A 19,460-nucleotide genomic window follows, 5' to 3' on the forward strand; every position below is an offset into this window, starting at 1 on the left:
TATTTTTCCTCTATGTCTCACACTACGATGTCTTAACCCTGCTGGGCTATCAAGAGCACAATACAACATAACATGTTCTGACCTGAAATAACAAACAATAAGAAAATTAAAATTATCATAATCTTATCCTCCATCCCTCTTATTTTTAATTTATTTCTCTTATAAGGAAGAGGGGGAGGGGGCAGCTCATACCAATAACGAAATTAATTCGGAAAAAAATAAACCTATACGCGTTTTTCAGCTGTCGTTGGGGGGCAACACATCGTAAAATTGACGACCTCTCCATTTGCCCCCCAAATATTACTTTAGATTTAATTCCCTTGTTGGTTATACCTTATTCCTGGGGAGGGGGTTCTGTGCTCGTCAACCTACTTTGAATGAAATTAAATGCCGTTCAAATTATCTTTAATTTTTCTATCCCCGTATCCCTTATTTTTACTGTCATTTCTAATGTGCGCGCAACACTTGCCAGCGATTTCAAGGATTTTACATTGGAATAAAAAAGTTTTATTTAAAAATCTACGAAATGTAATTTAGATGAACAAAAAAATGAGCATTATGCAACTTGCTGATGGTTTTTAAAAATTTCAGTGGCTTATTCCCTAGCATCTAGTGGCTGGTATTCAAAAGGCAGAAAAGTAGATACTGGAAGCTTAGCAGCTAGTAGTGTATATAAAACTTGTTTAGTATCCAATGTCAATTTCCTTTTAATTGCTGAACATTTTGAGATTTGATAATTATATTTGTTTAGAGTGTAACTTCAAACAGGACTGAATGTGATCGCTAGTTATAATTCATTGTGATCTTATTACATTTTATAGGTCATGGAAAGAAAACGAAGTTGCGGGTTTCATCGTATTTTTACACTAGCTTTTGAAAGGTTATTTTAGGTTTGGTTACTTTAGGTTAAGTAAATATTGATGATTGCCCCGCAGGGGCTAGAAATAGGAGAAAAGCTACTGTGAAAATCGATGAAACCCTCAGCTTCGTTTTCTTTCCATTATCCCATTATTTTTATGGGTTTTTACCCAAAATATTGATTTTATTATTTTACTTTTAAACTCATTAGGTAAATAGTTTTATATTTGAATTTTAATGCAACAAAGAGTAAACTAAATTAATAAATTAACAAGGAAAGATATGTTTACAAATATCGTAGCAATAATAAGCTTACAACAACTCTTACATTATAAGAAACATTGAAGTTTTCAGAACCTAATAATCAGAAGTTTCATTGAATTTTTAAACAATTTACGTTTTAGAATTTTTTTAAATAACCTGGTCCGTCAGCCAACCATGCCCTTTTAATAGAGTAGCTGCGCTATTTAATAAAAACATATCAAAGCGATAGAGTTAATTATTTTTTCAATTTAAAATAATTTGAATAATTTATATTTATTTTGGATACAAACAATCAGAGTAAAACTTGAGTAGCATTTTATTAGAAAAAATCTTTATATAGTAATTTATTAATAGACTAACCTTAATTATTGATTATGAACTATACCTCTATGTTTTCTTGTTTTAAAAGAATTACCTAATTCAGCAAAATTCGAAAATTTTCAAACAGAATACCTACCAGAAATTACCTAACGAACTATCAGGTTGTTTCAAAATAAGGGAAATTTTATTTTCAACTAGCCTGGTATAAGATTGTAAAATTTCAGGTATAAAATAATGAGCGTATTAAATGGGTGATGAAGCTGTCCAGGCAACTAACGAGGATGCGACCTCGTGCAAGCTGTCAGCTGTACAGCTGGGATACTGGAGGGATCCATATGTTCAACTAATGTACAGGTATTGCAGTTTCAGCAGGACTCGGCAAATGCAGTTGCTTTCAGTTGCCTTTTTTTTAGTAAAATAATGGATATGTTCTTACTTAAATGTTACGACAGATTTTCATGTTCTCTAATAAAGTAAATCTCACAATGGGCTAAAATAACGATACCCCCCTCCCTCCCATCTTCTTTATTCTCTCCTCTCCCACTGGATTATAGAACTGACCAATAAATGAGTTACATGTTGGCAATCTAAATTTACGACAATTTCCCCATCTCATAATATCCACGTATATTCTATATCCATTCCAATATAATGCAATCCATTACCGAACTGTTTTAGAAAAACTGCAATCATAGCTTCCAATAATTACGACTTTAGACTTTAATTAAATTGCAGTAGCTAAAATTTGGATTTCCCAGCTGCTACAAATTATATCATTAATCCATAATAGAGCTGACAAATCTAGCTGAGTCGGCCTTTTTATATTAATTCTTAGTCGATCGAGTCGCCCGAGATTTTCTAAAATTACTAAATAACGTTCAATGTTCATGTACAATTTGTTAATGTATTTTAAATTTTTTTTTATTTCCAGGAAAAGTGTTCGTAGAGCGCCTGAGATACACCTTGGTTACTATGCTAGAGTCCAAGGATTTAGGTAAAGCTTTAGTTTAAACTTCAATATCTATTTTACAGATAAAGTTCTCTTTATCCGATTATAAAAGTAACAGGATCTGCGTCTGTCTGTATGTGTGTAACTGACCCGATTGGTCCTGGAATGGTTCATAGCTATTTTTTGGGAGGATACCACAACCCTCTCAAGAGAAATCCTTAGAAAAATTAACTCCTTCCACACCTCTAGTGCCCCAAGAGGTCTCTAGGGGCGTATCCACTAAGATGCTTTGGGCGAATTCATTAGTATTTGAAATGACCACCAAATACCTTTATGGAACAGGTTCTTTATACGCTGCCAACACCAACACTTTACTCACCCATCTTTAAGCTGCCTTAGTATAAATCTGGAAATACAAATATAATTTAAAACCCCTTTAGGTAAAATTCACTCTGAAATGTCCATATATTAAAATCCAGTAATGCAAACCAATTCAAATAAGAAATAAATTACACAACATTAAAAACAGAATATAATATAATTTTATTAACATAAAATTAATCTTACATACTAAACAATAATAAGCAAACATACAATTAGACATCATCTTCATTAAACCTAAAATAAACAAAACATATCAATAAAACACATATACAAACAGTATTAATATAAAATAGTATGATACTGATAATGAATATTATTTAGGTACTTAATTGATAAAGTTTTTGAGGCCTGTGATACCAGAGTTCAGATCATCAGTTTGGGGGCGGGATTTGACACTCTTTTTTGGAGGTAACAATAAAAAACGATCCTTAAATGGGGGGGGGGGGGGGGGTTGTTAGTAAATATCTTGCGTGTATGTAAGCCTTAGTGAAATCGTCCTGTTATAACTTTAATATTCAGCTTTATAGCCAAACTTGTTCCTCAACAGACAATCCATTAAAAAAATTACACTAGTGGGTTTAAATGTGAGGCTTAATAAAATTGCTGATACCTTATAGCATACTAGCGGCTTCGCCCCTAGCCTCTAGGGGCTTTGCTCCAAGAGATTTGATCAAACCAATTTTTCGTATTTTAGATTTAAAAGAAAAATAAAAATAAAAAGAATTTTTGAGGGGGGAATTTTTTTTTTTTTGGGGGGGGGAGTAGTTGACCCCACTATTTCAATTTTAGTTTTAAAAAGAAAATAAAATTTTTTTTGGGGGGGGGATATTTTTCATTTTTTGGGGGGTTAGGGGTGTCCCACCCCCCCCCCCCCCAAAAAAAAAAGAAAAAGTTATAAACCTTCCCGGGACCTATGAGAACTTGAGAAGCTACCCCGTAAAGGAAAACTCAATCGGTTCAGCGGTTAGCGAGATCCTTCGCTACAAACAGACAGACATCGTTCTACTTTGTATTATTGATAATGAAACCCCTCCCCATTTTCTTAGTGAGAAAGGCAATACTTTCATCCTTCATTCTCTGATCCTTTGCATCTTCAAATATACTTTGTTATTTAGGTTGACGGATGAAAATAAACCAATACAGAATTTTGTAGAAGTAGATTTTAGTGGAGTAACATCCAAAAAATGCTTCATTATTAAAAGAAACAAAGAGCTTTTAACCAAAGTAAGATAGAATTTCATAACAATCAAAATGTATAAATGTTTACTTTTGATGAATGACATTTGAGAGCATTTTAAACATAGGTAATTTAACATTAAAAGTAAAAATCATAAATTTCGTATAAACCCTTTTATTATGATAGTTGCATGCATGTAAATTTTCTAGTGAATCAATCAACCAATCATTATTATTATGATTACTTTATAGATTTTTAATAAAAACCTAAAATCTCAAAAAGTAGTTTCCTAGCCGTCTATTTTCCCGTTAAATATATTATTATGGAATTTAGTTTATTTGTTGCTTAGACACTGAAATTGTACAACTATTCCCTTCATGTTTGGTTGTTGTTATCTTTGTAAGATTTGCATCGCAGGGTTGCCAGTCCGATCCGAATCCGTTTCAGATTAATCCGCCAAATTTTTGAACAAAAATGTAAGTGTAACCCTAATCCAAAATCCATGGAAAATTGGATATGTGGCTTTGATTAATCCGGAATCTGTATCCGTTACGGATGAATTTAATTTTCCAATACTTTTATAATCCGATCCGATTTTGTGCAACGTGCCTAGGATTGCCATCCCCAATGATTTGTTTATACTATTGTATTATTATTAGGTAGCAGACGCTGAATCTGAAGTTAAATTCAGTAGAACTGATCTTCATGGAAATAGGTTAGAGCTTAATAAAGATTAAGGGAGGGAGGCTCATTGGATCGCAAATCACGCTCCTTATTTGGTAGTAAAAGTTTGCTAAACAGATTCTCTTATTCGAAAGCATAAAACTTTAAGAATTGTGATTGGTTGGTTCCAAACTTTATTTTAATCTGCAGAATTATAATTATCGTTTGTCCGGTATGTAACATTATTTTTGGTGAATGTTCTTATGACTGTTAAGCGTCTACTTAACTCATCTTGCTTGTATGTATGTCAATAGTAATACGGTGAAATTTGAGATTTTCTGGAAAATGCAATTTTCTCGACCTCTATATGGTATCGGATTCTCAAATTTCTCAAGAAAAAAATCAATCTACTGTATAACTAACTTTGTCAGTACGTTTATTTGACTACTTGATGTTTTGCTAAAAGGTTTTAGATATATGTGCTTCGCTACTTATGGTAGATGTCATCCATTTTTCTATATTATTGGGAAACGTGTAATAATGATGTATAATGAACAAGGTCTACAGCTTACTAAATATGTATTTCAAATAATGTGCATATAATCAAGTAAACTGGTCAAGTTTTAGCTTTCTACAAATACTACTATACTACTAATAATCCACATATGTTACATATACTCTCCTTAAATTTAAGCAAATTTAACAATGTGCTTTGTAAAGAATAAAGTTGAATTCTAAAAGAAAACTTAATTTGTGGAATTTAACAATGTGCTTTGTAAAGAATAAAGTTGAATTTTAAAAGAAAACTTAATTTGTGGATTTTATATACTAAAATTTCAATGTAGGTTAATGTAAGTTCAAATTGTACAGTTCTTCTTGTTCTGCTGGTTTCATTCTTGCCTTTGTTAGTTTTCGGATCTTGGAGTACTGGCGGCTGGAATTACAGCACAGTTTATACGCTAGGGCTAGCATTGCCCTAGGTCCCGCGTTTGCTAAAGTCAAACAGACACTTAACACAGTGACCACTAAGTTAGTCAGATTTATGGCTAATGCCAACAAGCAGATATACGTGGCATATTCTTTGATGATTTCCTGAATTTCTTGCCACAGATTGAGCTTAATTCTGTTCTCCAGATTTGTGAGGCTGTAGGTGGTTCGGGTTGGTTGGTTATGGCTGGAGCATTGTTCAGAGCCTAAGCATAGGCCTATCATTATTCTGTTTAAGGTGCTCTTCTTGTAGTTTGGGAAGGATTGGAGGGATTCCCAACTTTGGAGTTGAGTGGTTGTAAATATCGCTGATTCAGTGAGGTCCTCCATCTGGTAATTGTCTTCATTAACAAGGTGGTACGTTGGTGGTATTGGTGCCGGCCTGATATGTGGTTCTAAGCTAACAAATTTTCCCTCTCTGGTCTTGATTTTCATTGGATGATGGCTGGAACATAGGGTTGGTGTGCTGACATTTTGACTTAGTTTGGTTATAGGGTTTACAAACTGTCCATTGGTTAAAGGAATCTCCTCAAAACAAGTGGTTTCCTCAGCAATGACTCCGTTTTTTAGTTGGCATTTGGTTAGATAGATTATGTCTCCATGTCGATGGATAAATTGATTGTCCTTTAGGTGTATCATCTTAGGTGTTTGGAGCTGTTGGTCACATATTTCCCTGAGTTGGTTTTTGTTTGATTCAGTTATCCTGTTGTGCAGCATGTGGAGCTCATACTGCACCTTTGCAAGTATGTTGGCGGTGATATCAACATCTGCCGCATGTACAGCATTCAAGTAGGCTGCACCAGGGTCCAATGTTAAGAAAATATTATTCATGTTGGTTGACTGTATTCTTAGGCCACAACTTGTTGTAATATCTTCTGATGCATTTATTAGTAATTGGTGTTGATGATTTATATAGTGAGTACCCAGAACCGAATTCATTGGAAGGCTTTGTATGATTTCGAACTCGCAATGATTTTCTTCTATGGTCCAGATATAGGTGCCTTGAGTAGTAAAACATTCTCTGGAAGGAGCGTCACAGGATAAGGTGATGTGTTCCGAGGTAGATTCTATTTTGTTACCTTTCACCAAATATTCCTCATCCTCTACAGTGATGGTTACTTGTTGGATTTGAAGAGAGTCCTTTAGAATTCTACCTTCGTATCTATAATCTTCGCCTTCACAGGCAATGTTGCTGGAGGAGGTTTTCATATTGCCTTTGGAAACATAGTTAAAGAAGTTGATGGTGTTGATATCAATTTGTCTTTTGATTCCAAACAGAGACTCTGGGGTTTGATGACCATGGTACATATAGCGGCACTGGGCTGGTGTGATCTGGACTGGTATTTGAATTTCAGGGGGTATAGCTACTTTTAAGTGGGACCATGCCCCACAAAAGTATGTAAAGGTGCTAACTGAGGCAGCACATTTATAGCCTTTCAGCCGTTGTACAGTTTGTTTTTCAAGTAGATACACCTGTTGGGGAGCTGTGTCTGGTTGTAGCTTGGCATTGTCACAAGCAACTGTTGCATCATACTCTTGTATGTTGGTGGGCTGGTGACAGTCCCAGTAACTTATTGTGTAGGCACTGGCCTTTGTCACCAATAGGAATATGCATATACTTTTCATCATTTAGTCTTGTCCATGCTGGAGGTAGTTGATAGACTGATTTAAAACTTATGTGCAACACTGGGCTAGTTGCTTTCTAAAACTTTGAAAACAGGCCAGTTGTTGTGATGGAAAGCAGATTAGGTGAAATTATCTGGTCAAATGTGATGTACAGCATATCAGGTAGCATCTTCTGGTCAAATGTGATGGAAAGCAGGTAGAATCTTCTGGTCAAATGTGATGGAAAGCAGGTAGAATCTTCTGGTCAAATGTACTAAGCAGGCAGAGTTTAGAAGGCAGGTCATTCCAGAATTTTCTGGGCAACATAGGCACAATTTCTGGTCAGCAATCTTATTAGGATTGTATTTAACAGCATGTTTCAAGATGTTCTGTAAACTAATATGAACCTAATTTGATTAGCATAAATTATATATATAGGAACATGAAGCAGCAATTTTTTTTTTTTCTAAAGTTCTTTTGCTAATCGCTGTCCTCCTCTAAAGCTTCTGTGTAGTCATCGAATGTAAGTGCTGCTTTTTTCCTAGGAGCAAGTGGTTCCTGAACTTTTTCTTCTTCCCTGAGTCTTATTAGACCCCTGGTATGAGGTCTTTTTCTTTCCTCACTAGCTGCAGGCCTATCTTCCATTACCTTTCTCTTGGTTTGTTCACTAGGTAGAAGGATTGGTTTACTGGCCACTTGCTGGCCTCTTGAGGGTGCAGCTGTAGAAGGGATAGATGCAGGGACAGTAGGAACAGAAGGTGCAGGAACAGTTGTCACTATGTCAACAATTTCAGGTATAGTTTCATCAGTAGGGTATTCAGTTGTTATGTTGTCTTGTGGTATATTGTAGATTGCTGGACCTTGTATTTCTTCTACTAGAGGGTCCAGATCATCCTCATCCTCCCACTGGGCTGGAATGTTACCTTTAGGAACATGGCCTTGTACTGGTTTAAGCCTTGATATATGTACTGTGTTAGCTTTGTTGTTGCGATCAACAATGGTTACCAGTACCTTGTTGACTAGTTTTGTAACTTTGAAAGGACCAATCCACATTCTTGTAAGTTTGGGAGATTTGTCTTTAACGTTCCTACTGGTGAAAAACCAAACCTTATCACCTTCTTTAAACTTGTGGTCTTCGTTACCATAGAGTTCGCCATTTCTTCGTATGGTTTGTTTTTGCTTGTCCAAAACAAATTTGTAAATATGATTGTACCTCCTTTCCATGTTCTGTACTTCTTCCAGAGGACTGGTAGGAGTTTGTTCTGGGGATTTGATTATCAGATCTATGGGTAGTGATAATTCTCTTGACAAAAATGAGGCAGCAGGTGTCACTCCTGTTGCTGCGCATAATCTCGTGTTATATGCAAACATAAGCAATGTTATATATTTGTCCCATTGTCTCTCTTCCCTGGGGAGAATTGTTCTGATGAGACCATTGAGGGTACGATGCATACGTTCGATTGGGTTTGAGTGTGGATTGTATGCAGGACCTTGTAGTGTTTTGATTCCAAGTCTTTGTAACAGTGCTTGAGTAATCTTACTGGTAAATTCTAAGCCTTGATCAGAGTGTATGCGGGCTGGTGGTCCAAAATAGTTGATCCAGGAGGTGATAATTCCTTCTACTACTGTTGCTGCTGTTTTATTAACCAATGGTACTATTGCTGCATAGCGACTGAAGCCATCCATAAGGGTTAGACAGTATTTATGCTGCCTTTCAGTCACTGGCATAAGCCCAATAAGATCCACAAACAGCATCTGGTTAGGGTAACCATATTGATGGGGGTAGTGTGTCCCCTGCTTAACATTTATCTTGTTGGTTTTCTGTAAACATGTGTTGCAGGTGTTCACCCTATTACGGACATCTTGCAAGATTCCTGGATAAAAAAATCTTAGTGAGATCCTTGATGCGGTAGGTATTATACCCCAATGGCCCACTACATCATTGTGGCAACTGAGGAAGACATCTTGTCTCAATGCTTCTGGCACTAGGATCTTTTGGAGGTCTCCTTTCCAATGTTTCACCTGCTGAATTAATACCCCGTCAGTCCTTTTTTGTAGTGTGTTCAATATATTGTACTACACCTGAAGATCCTTTCTTGCCTTTGTTACATCCTTCTTGTCTGGCTGGCTCTCTAACCAGAGACTGACAGTGATTAGGACAGGATCTCTTTCTTGCTGTTCTCTTATGTAGGTAGGACTTAATGGTGTATTAATAGGCTCTTCTGCATTGGGTGCTTCTAAGGCAAAGATAGCTCGGTTGAATTCATCTTGCTCTGTTTTTTCCACTGCATCAGGAGGAGCATGATTAAGTGTCCTAGATAAGGCATCAGCTGCCTGATTTGCAGCACCTTTAATGTGTTCCACAGTAAAGTTAAAACCTTGGAGGTATTCAAGCCACCGCACCATGAGAGCATTGGTAGGCTTAATGGTTTTTAAGTGACACAGATAAGAACTATCTGTTCTGGCTATAAATTCTGAATATCCAAGAATTTGGCTAAATTTGCGCACAGCAAACACTAATGCTGCAAATTCTCCTTTGATGGAAGAATAGTTTTTTTCTGCAGTAGTGGTAGTTCTACTGCTAGCTGCAAGGAACACTTCTTTTCCATTTTGCTTTTGGCTCAGTGTGGCTCCAAAACCAATACGGCTATAATCAGTGGTGATTATAAATTTACTAGCTGCTGGCCCATAATCAGGGGGGTGTCTAATTGGTTTTTCAGCAAATAGTTGCTTTAACTTGGTGAATTCTGCCTCCAGCTCATCATTCCATTCCAAATCTTCAGTGTTTCTTTGTTGATTTAGAAGGTTGGTTCGTTGGGAGTAGTTTGGGATGAATCTGGAATAGTAACATGTAAATCCTAGGAACCTTTGGACATCTTTTCCCTTCATTGGTCTTGGCCACTGGAGGATGGAGGACACATACTGATCATCCATCATAATGCCCTTCTTGGAGATAATGAACCCCAGGTATTTACACTGTTCCTGAAAGAGATTTGTTTTCTCTGGATTCAGGCGTATACCTGCTTTGGTATAGGCAGAAAATGTCTCATCCAGACATTTTAAATGTTCTTGCAGTGTTATACTGTGAATCAGTGTATCATCCAGGTAGCTGCTCACTTGATCCGGGGGTAAGCCTTGTGCAACCAATGCAACCAAGCGACTATAGATACCGGGCGCAGCCTGCAAGCCAAATGGCATTCTGCAAAAATTAAACAAACCTTTTGGACTGATAAAGGCTGTGAGAGGTTTGCTGTCCTCGGCCATCTTTACACTATAATAAGCTGATATAGCATCAAGACAGCTGTAAATCTTCTTTCCAGCTGCATTTTCTAACATCTGGGTTATGTTGGGCAGAGGATGGGCATTTTTCTCGCACAAATCATTTAACAACCTGTAATCTACACACCAGCGCAGTTGACCATTTTTCTTCCTGACACATACAAGGGGACTTGCCCAAGGGGATTCACTGGGTTCAATTATTTCATCTTTAATCATCTGCTTAATTTGAGTATCTAGATCTTTAGCCAAGGCGGGGTGAAGAAATCTGGCTTTGTACCGGACAGGTTCTACAGATTTATCTTTGAGTTTGAGTTTGCATTCTATAAGATCTGTGCAACCAGGTGTTCTGGAATTGTTGAAAACTTGAATATGCTTTTTTAGTAACTGCAGCAACTTCTTCTTGATTTTAGGATTGTCCCTTAGCACTTGATTTTCCTCAATCCTCAATAGCTTAGCTAGTTCCTTGACTGTTAACTCTTTATAATCAGCTGCTTCTTCAGACTTCTCATCCATACCCATGTTGTTGATCCCTGGCAATTCTATTGGTTCAACTGTAGATCCAGTGAACCTGTGGGAGGGACTCAGTTGTATGGTTTTATCACTAGGATTTATGAAGTACATTTCCAGTTTATTGTTATGAACAGGAAAAATACCTTCAGGTATTATTATGTTTTTAATAAATCTAGCCTGAGTAGCTAAAGCTTCAATCTTGTTTCCCCTCTGACCAGGATCTACTGTACAATGAACAAGTTTAACCGAGTTAGGAGGAATAGATGTTGTGGCAGGAGTCATCTTGATAAGTTGGACTTCATCCATTCCCTGGATACAGGGTTCTGTGTTCATAAGCAATTGTGATATTAAGAAGGTTTTGTTCTTGAGTGTAAGATGATATGCATTCTTGTCAAATGCTAGTTTCACATCATTCTGCTGAAGGAAGCACTTACCAATGTTTAATGGAGTTGACAGGTTATCCACTACCAATAATTTGGGTATAACCAGTTCCACAGTGTTCTTGCCCTCAGCCAACTTCATTGTTACCGGGCCAGTTTCTCCTACAATCTCTATTATCTTCTTATTTGCAGTGTGGACAGCTGGTAGTTTGGTTGGTTTAATTGGCAGTTTCAACTTCTTGCACCAGCTGTCTGAAATAGCTGCTTCAAAATGTGCAATAGTATTACCCGAATCAATGAGGAATGGGGTTGGAACATTGTTGAGAAATAGTGTGCAGGGAGGTTTTGGGTGTATTGCAGAGATCTGGGCTCCTGTTTGTGAGGGGTTTGTGGCAGGAGCCTGACCTAGAACCCCCAGGAGTTTTCCGCATCAAATTCATCTACTTCACCATTTTCTTCTATACAGGAGATATTCTTCTTTTCTTTGTTGTCCTTGTAGCAGTCTTTTGTATTATGAGTCTTGGTCTTACACTTTTTGCAGAATTTCTTGTCCTTTACTTGGTCAGTAGGTTTGGCTCTGGGCTGGAAACCCTTGGTATTTGCAGGTTTGTAGGGTTGAGAACCAGTTGTAGTATTTAGAGCATTTTTCCGTTTCTTGGAATAACAATCCATGGCTCTGTGGCCGTTCTTTTTGCAATAAAAGCATTTCACATCCATCTGGCTGATTTCCATAGCATCTTTGTCTACGTAGTCATGTTGTGGAACATCCACACCTAGGCCCTGGGACTCTTGGTGAAGGCCCAGTCGTACAGCTTCAAGTTCTATGGCAACAGCTTCTTGCATGGCCTTGAGGTAGGCTGCAAAATCAGCAAAAGTACGTCCTAGGAGGCGGTATTTTAGTTTTGGATTTTGAAGGCTTCTAAGATTTGTATCAATAAATATACTAAGACTTGAATTTGTACCTTCAACACTCCTCAGGTAGAGTTGATAATGTCTCGTAGAATATGTTATTGGGTCCTCATTGGCATCTTGCTGGAGAGCCCGAAATCGCTCTAAAAACACATTCAATGAGGTGGTTGGTAGGAACAGGCCCTTTAAATCAGTTTCATATTCACTGAATGTGTATCCAGGAGTAGCTAATTTGCCTTCCAGATAGGCAGCACTTGAACTGGCCTTCCCCTTTAGGGAGTGAAACAACAGAAGGAGTTTTTTCCTATCATCATTTATTTCATTAAACAAGAAATAAGTTGATAGCTTCAACAGGTGAGTCCTAAATTCTGTATCATCCCCATCTGTGCAAGATCCAGCAAACGTAGGAAAAGGCAGAGAAATTCTGGAAGATGTAGCAATTGCAGGATCTGGCATTTTGTTGCAGGAAGTTTACACAATATCCCAGGAGGCAATGTGCATAAGATCAGTGTCACTCAATATCTTGCTTTTGTAGCAAGCAAAGAGAATAAAAGGAAAGCTCTCAATATCCTGCCTAGCAAGCAAAGAGAATAAAAGGAAAGCACACTGTAAAGAGTGTATTTCTGACACCACTTATAATGAACAAGGTCTACAGCTTACTAAATATGTATTTCAAATAATGTGCATATAATCAAGTAAACTGGTCAAGTTTTAGCTTTCTACAAATACTACTATACTACTAATAATCCACATATGTTACAGATGTTTTGTTTCGATACCACATGGTAACAGCAGATTTCTCAAACTTGTAATAATGATGTTTTGTTTAGATACCACTAGGTAGCAGCAGATTTCTCAAACTTGTAATAATGATGTTTTGTTTAGATACCACTTAGTAGCAGCAGATTTCTCAAACTTGTAATAATGATGTTTTGTTTAGATACCACTTGGTAGCAGCAGATTTCTCAAACTTGTAATAATGATGTTTTGTTTAGATACCACTTGGTAGCAGCAGATTTCTCAAACTTGTAATAACGATGTTTTGTTTAGATACCACTTGGTAGCAGCAGATTTCTCAAACTTGTAATAACGATGTTTTGTTTAGATACCACTTGGTAGCAGCAGATTTCTCAAACTTGTAATAACGATGTTTTGTTTAGATACCACTTGGTAGCAGCAGATTTCTCAAACTTGTAATAATGATGTTTTGTTTAGATACCACTTGGTAGCAGCAGATTTCTCAAACTTGTAATAATGATGTTTTGTTTAGATACCACTTGGTAGCAGCAGATTTCTCAAACTTGTAATAATGATGTTTTGTTTAGATACCACTTGGTAGCAGCAGATTTCTCAAACTTGTAATAACGATGTTTTGTTTAGATACCACTTGGTAGCAGCAGATTTCTCAAACTTGTAATAATGATGTTTTGTTTAGATACCACTTGGTAGCAGCAGATTTCTCAAACTTGTAATAACGATGTTTTGTTTAGATACCACTTGGTAGCAGCAGATTTCTCAAACTTGTAATAATGATGTTTTGTTTAGATACCACTTGGTAGCAGCAGATTTCTCAAACTTGTAATAATGATGTTTTATTTAGATACCACTTGGTAGCAGCAGATTTCTCAAACTTGTAATAATGATGATTTGTTTAGATACCACTTGGTAGCAGCAGATTTCTCAAACTTGTAATAATGATGATTTGTTTAGATACCACTTGGTAGCCGCAGATTTCTCAAACAGCCAGAATCTTCAGGATAAATTTGCTGAAAGTGAGGTAAATATTCTCATTTTCTTTCAGTTTCCAATAATTTTGATTTGTGTAAAAAAATAACCGGATGTCTATCTGTTTGTTTTGTTTGTGGCTAAGGATCTCTCTCGCTAAGCGCTGTACTGATATAGGTTCAGAGTAGGTTCATAACTATTTTTGGGTAGGGTATCTCCACCCTCCCAAATTGCCCCAAGAAAAAATTGCCTTTTTAAAACTAAAATTGATAGAGGTGATCTGACATTTATCCAACCGCCCCCTCCATTAAGTATCCCTAGAGGCTTCTAGAGCCGTAGCTCTTATTTTATCATATTGTAAGAATTCTATAAACGTTAAAGGTTTATTCACACATGACCAATAACATTTTTTCTTTTCTAGGTTGACTACCAGTGCCCCACTGTTATCCTAGCAGAATGTGCCCTTGTCTATGCTGACAGTACCAAGGCAGGAATAAAAGGATTACAAAATATTATAATATCTTTGAAAGAAAAAAGCTAAGTTGCATACCTACATTAAACTTTTTATTTTGTATGTAAGAAATAAAAATGTAGATAATGACATAACAATAGCGTCTGTACTTCTATAAGAGCAATCGTGAGCTCTGTATTCGAATGGGAAGGGGGATAAAGATAGTTTAAACCATCCGAGGACCAATGTAAAGCTACCATTAAAGGGTGAACTCAATCTGTTCAGTCATTAGCGAGATCTTATTGGACAAACGAAAACTATACGACTTTATATATTTAAGACAATAATCAGGACTCGGTAGCCGCGAGTAAGCCGCGTCTAGGCATAAAATTTAAAACAGTTTGATTGCGTTCAAAAACATTTAATTTTGATAATGGGGATTCAATTGCCATATATGGGTTATATTTAGACTTCCAGCTGATTTTTAGAATTGTAAAAGGTTGATTTCCCTGTTGCTTACAAGTAGGTGACGCGCGGCTGCCGAACCCTGACAATGATATTTGTTAGCCCATTTGTTTACCTATCCTTCTATATGTGGAACTCAGGTTGACACAGTTCTGTCCTGGCTAGGCAAACAATTCACCAGTATGGTATTCATCAACTATGAACAAATTAATATGGAGGACAAGTAAGGTTTAGCCTTTGTTAATACATTCTAGTTTATCCTTACTTAAAGAAGAAGAAGGATGTCTATCTGTGTGGATGTGACGAATAATCTTGCTAAACCGTTATTCTTGCTTCCTCTAGGTCTAGGGAAGGTTTATAAAATATATTTCGGAGGAGTGACCTCTATCCTCCCAAGATAAATCGCCCAAAGTAAATTCCACCCTTAAAATTTCTTTAAAACTTTAATAGAAAGTGGAGGGTCGACCGACCTAGATCACTAGTTAGAAAAACATAACTGGCTAAGATTAAGGAGTGGTTTATTATTGCAAGTGGATTGTTAAGTAATTTAACATACAAAACTTGTAGAAATGTATGCTATGCTTCATGGTTATTTTTTTAGGCCATATAAAAAAGCAACAAAGCAAAAGGGATTCAATAGTAACTTATTTATGATGGATCTATTTTGAGTTTAGTCGATATTGAAAATTTATTTTAGATAATAAAAAAAATTGATAATAGTTTTTAATTGTTATAGGTTTGGTAAAGTGATGGTTGATAACTTATGGAGCCGGGGTTGCATGTTATCGGGTGTGGCAGCCTGCAAAGATAAACAAAGCCAAATTTCAAGGTAAGACCCTTTTTTGTATTATTAACTAACAAGAATAACAATACCAATCCTTAGAAAAGTGGATGTCTGTTACAAATAGGGTATACAATCCTGATACAAAGTAAAAGGATGTCTGTCTGCCTATATCTTAATTCGTGGTACTCCTTCACAGCGGAGAGTCATACAGGTCCATGGACGGTATATAACTATACTGAGTTAGGGTACCTCCACCCTCCTAAGATAGATTGGTAATTGAAGAAAAAATTCCTTCCCCAACAATTTAGTTAGCCTACTTTTCTTATTTAAAGTTAAAAATGAAATGTCGACTTTATCCATGGTAAATACTTGATTTGGTTTGTTGTGTTTAGATTTACAAACAATGGATGGGAATCAGCAACCTGTTGGACAATGAATGAGGTAATTAAATTAAATTCAACGAGGGTGAGTAGCTACCATGAGACAGCGGGTCGAGTCATAGTTACTTGAACGTAGAGCTTGAACTGGCCCTAGTGACTATACAAAAGTGTTTTGTCCTACTCCATGACTACTTAGATAAAAACACTAAGAAATTATGGCAACATACATTTACACATTTAATACACAGAAGACTCTTAGTTTATTTATCAGAAGAAAAGAAACATGGTCACAAAATTAGAGGGTGATTTTTTTAGGTACAATTTTCAGTTTTAATTTAACAGCATTGCTTCTCTGCATACCTTTGCGTATTTTCAAAGCAAAGCACGCTTCATTATCTTTTAGTTTTTGTTTTAAAAAAATCTAAGTATTTTATGCTTTAGGTAATTAGGTATCATCATGATACCTATACATGTATGTAATATTTTTTATCAATAAGTTAAGATTCAGTTCTCCTAAGTTTTAAGCCCCTAAAGTATAGGATCAAAGTCGATAGCTAACACAAAAAATTACTAGCAAACTTTTAGTATGTAGGTGATAGGAAATGACGAAAGAAATAATACTTTTATTGAGTGGTTGATCGATGGAACAATCTAATTCTACAAGATAAAATCTGAACTTAAAATCTGCAAGAAACTTGTACATTTTTAAGAAAGAATATGACAAACACTGAAGACTTTTAACAAAACTGTAATTGTGAGAATATACTAATAATTGTACTTATAACTGTGATAAAATTAACATATTTTGATGATGCCCTAATATTCTCGATATGCTCCAGTAGGGGCCCTGAGAATTATATAAACATAAACATTAATAACTAGAGTTGGGCTCGATATAATTATCTCGCTATTAGCTAGGTTTATTCAATGTTTTATTTACTTTCTTTTAATTATCTGAATTCTGACTATTAACACAATTCTTCCATTATCTTCTCTCTGACGATTTCTTTCTTTAAACTATTTTAGGATCTTAATATTTTTTATTTCAAATTATCGTCCTGAAAGGGTTAAAATGTTCAGTTAACTGTTATATTTTAGTTTAATATCTGACCACATTACGCACGTATCGCTAGGATCAAATTTTTTTAAAACTAAGTTTTCTTTTATTTACTTTATTATTAATTTAAATTTTCTGTTTTATGGATAGAAATTTAATACTTCAATATAATTCTTATAACAACATGAAATAAAAAAAATGAATTTATTCTTCATACAGTAAAATAATGGGTCTTATCGTTCTGGTCAATGAGAGTTTATTACGGATTATTGGAGCACTATGAGTTTTAAACATTTATTGCTTGGAAAACTTGAGCTAATATATAGACATTTATTTCCTATATAGATCTGTCATGAATCTTGATGCAATAAAGCAGGCTGTTTTGTAAATGTTAAAAATTGGAAGATTTCATTAAACAAAAGTTCCCGTTAATATAAGTATTAGATGAAATAAATAAATGTGTTTATTCCAGGTATATTCCCTACTTCCACAAGAGGATGTCTTCAGAGTTGAAAAAATTGAAATGCTTGATGAGAAGGTAGTTTCTTTGCTTTAACTTTAAAGTGCTTCCTTACTAGTATTTAATCGGATCTTAATTTCGATGTTGCATATTAAAATGTCAAGAACAGTTAAAAAGACATGCATTATGTTTTTATGGTCTGAAACTTCAATTATTTGGCAATATAACAATTCCCCCATTGTGTTATGACAGATAAATTATTTACTCAGTAATCAAGTTAGATGATGATTAGTTATGATAATTTTTATAAACTAATATGACATTGACAACATCCATAAAAGCGAAGCTCTAAAATAAGAAGGAAGGAAAAAGAAAAATAACTCCGTGTCAGAACAAAATAAGCAGAAGATTAAGTTGTACCTACATGTGTCTAAAAAAATGTACATAAATATGATTATAGAGATGCATCGCTTTTAATATTGTACCTTGTTCTATGAATACTTATTTCAAAATCAGATGAATGGGATAATTATATCATATAAAACTTTTGTTATAAAAAGTAAAATCAGCATAATGATTATCATAGGGTTGATACGCTTCCTAAATCGTTCTTAACTGTTATAGGAATCATCATTAAATTTGAAATCGATAGGACAATTCCAACATGTCTAACGGAAAGAGCTAACCGTTACGGACGGACGGACCGACCGAGCAAAATTATAGAAAAGTGTCGCTTTGAAAATGACATCACTATATTTATTTTTTATTTTTGATCATTTAACGACATATTGTTTTTATTTCAGGAGTTGTTACGGCAGCTTTTTGAACATTATTGTATTACCGTGGCCAGAAAAAATTCTCCAAACTTCAACTTTGACTCTGTTAATTTTGACTAAATATTAAATATTATATACATATATATTTATTATTTATATCATGTTGTGCAGGAAAAAGGGTTAAATATTCTAAAAATTAAAAAATGTACGACATAATCCTTACATATAGAGTAGTAATGTTCGTTTGTCAGTTAATATCTCTCTGACCGCTGCTGTACTGATTGAGTTCTCAATTTAAGGAAAGCTTTGTATACGACTCTACATAACTTTAGGATATTGTATTTTTAAATTTCGTCTTGGGATGGATTTAGGATTCTTAATTAAATGCATATCTCCCTGGGGCCCTCCAGCTGGTCATTATCTAAGAGATAGAATGTCTGTCTGTCCATAACATAAGATCTTGCTAGACTGTTTGGTTTTTCCTTTCATGGAAACTTTATATTAGTCATTAGACAGGTTTTTATTTATCCTAAAGACTAGAGACTCAACTATTATTTCAATCAAAGTATTTTTTAGAATATTTAACCCTGCGGGCATGTATGTATGTTGTATAACTGTTGAATCTTAATAATGTCTAACTCAGAAATTTAATAAAATTTAACTTTTTAAAGACACTATCAAGATTATGAAATGCATATGTTTATGTATTATTATAGAATTATCAATGTTCTAAATATAATGGAAAAATTTTTGTCCTATAAAAATTACTCGATTATATATTTCCATAAAAATGATATTGTTGATATTCTAAATGTTGTTTCAAAGTATTATATTTTAATGACTAATAAAATAAATTTTCCCATCGCCAATATCTTTATTTTGAAAGCGAAGCTTTTCTATGATTTGAAAAGGGTCGATGTGTCCGTCTATAACGGTTAGCTATTCGTTATTTTCGACATGTTAGAATTATCCTGTAGTTATAATACTTTGTATGGCGATTCCTATAATAATTAGGTACGACTAAGGAAGCATAGCAACTTTATAACCGTCCAGAACGTTCATTTAAAACATGCTGA

The 19,460-nt window shown here is 35.2% G+C and overlaps 1 protein-coding gene across 2 annotated transcripts; it reads left to right on the top strand.

The window, feature by feature from the left end:
* The first annotated feature begins 1,630 nt into the window (after positions 1-1,630).
* Positions 1,631-19,253, top strand: LOC145304494 (leucine carboxyl methyltransferase 1-like). 2 transcript variants are annotated; one of them, XR_013874098.1, is made up of 13 exons: positions 1,631-1,797; positions 2,375-2,437; positions 3,098-3,184; positions 3,892-4,000; positions 4,613-4,668; positions 13,997-14,063; positions 14,433-14,498; positions 15,068-15,150; positions 15,664-15,756; positions 16,104-16,152; positions 17,621-17,686; positions 18,412-18,563; positions 18,961-19,253. XR_013874098.1 is itself a non-coding variant. In XM_080146381.1 (12 exons), exons 1-12 carry the CDS (start codon positions 1,691-1,693, stop codon positions 18,502-18,504), a joined length of 939 nt encoding a protein of 312 aa, XP_080002507.1. In that variant the 5' UTR covers positions 1,631-1,690; the 3' UTR covers positions 18,505-19,253. The 2 variants fall into 2 exon arrangements, 1 of the variants encoding a protein (XP_080002507.1); XM_080146381.1 differs by having other exon boundaries at positions 18,412-19,253.
* Positions 19,254-19,460: the final 207 nt, after the last annotated feature.

The sequence above is a fragment of the Acartia tonsa genome, chromosome 2 (assembly GCF_053477335.1).
Source record: "Acartia tonsa isolate MP-2025a chromosome 2, ASM5347733v1, whole genome shotgun sequence".
Classification (NCBI taxonomy): Eukaryota; Metazoa; Arthropoda; class Copepoda; order Calanoida; family Acartiidae; genus Acartia; species Acartia tonsa.

Coding starts and splice junctions, on each gene's coding strand:
- LOC145304494 (XM_080146381.1), top strand. CDS start 1,691: ATGGGTGATGAAGCTGTCCAGGCAACTAACGAGGATGCGACCTCGTGC. Junction 3,185..3,891: donor TTTGACACTCTTTTTTGGAG/GTAACAATAAAA, acceptor TTTGTTATTTAG/GTTGACGGATGAAAATAAAC. Junction 14,499..15,067: donor TCTATGCTGACAGTACCAAG/GCAGGAATAAAA, acceptor TGTGGAACTCAG/GTTGACACAGTTCTGTCCTG.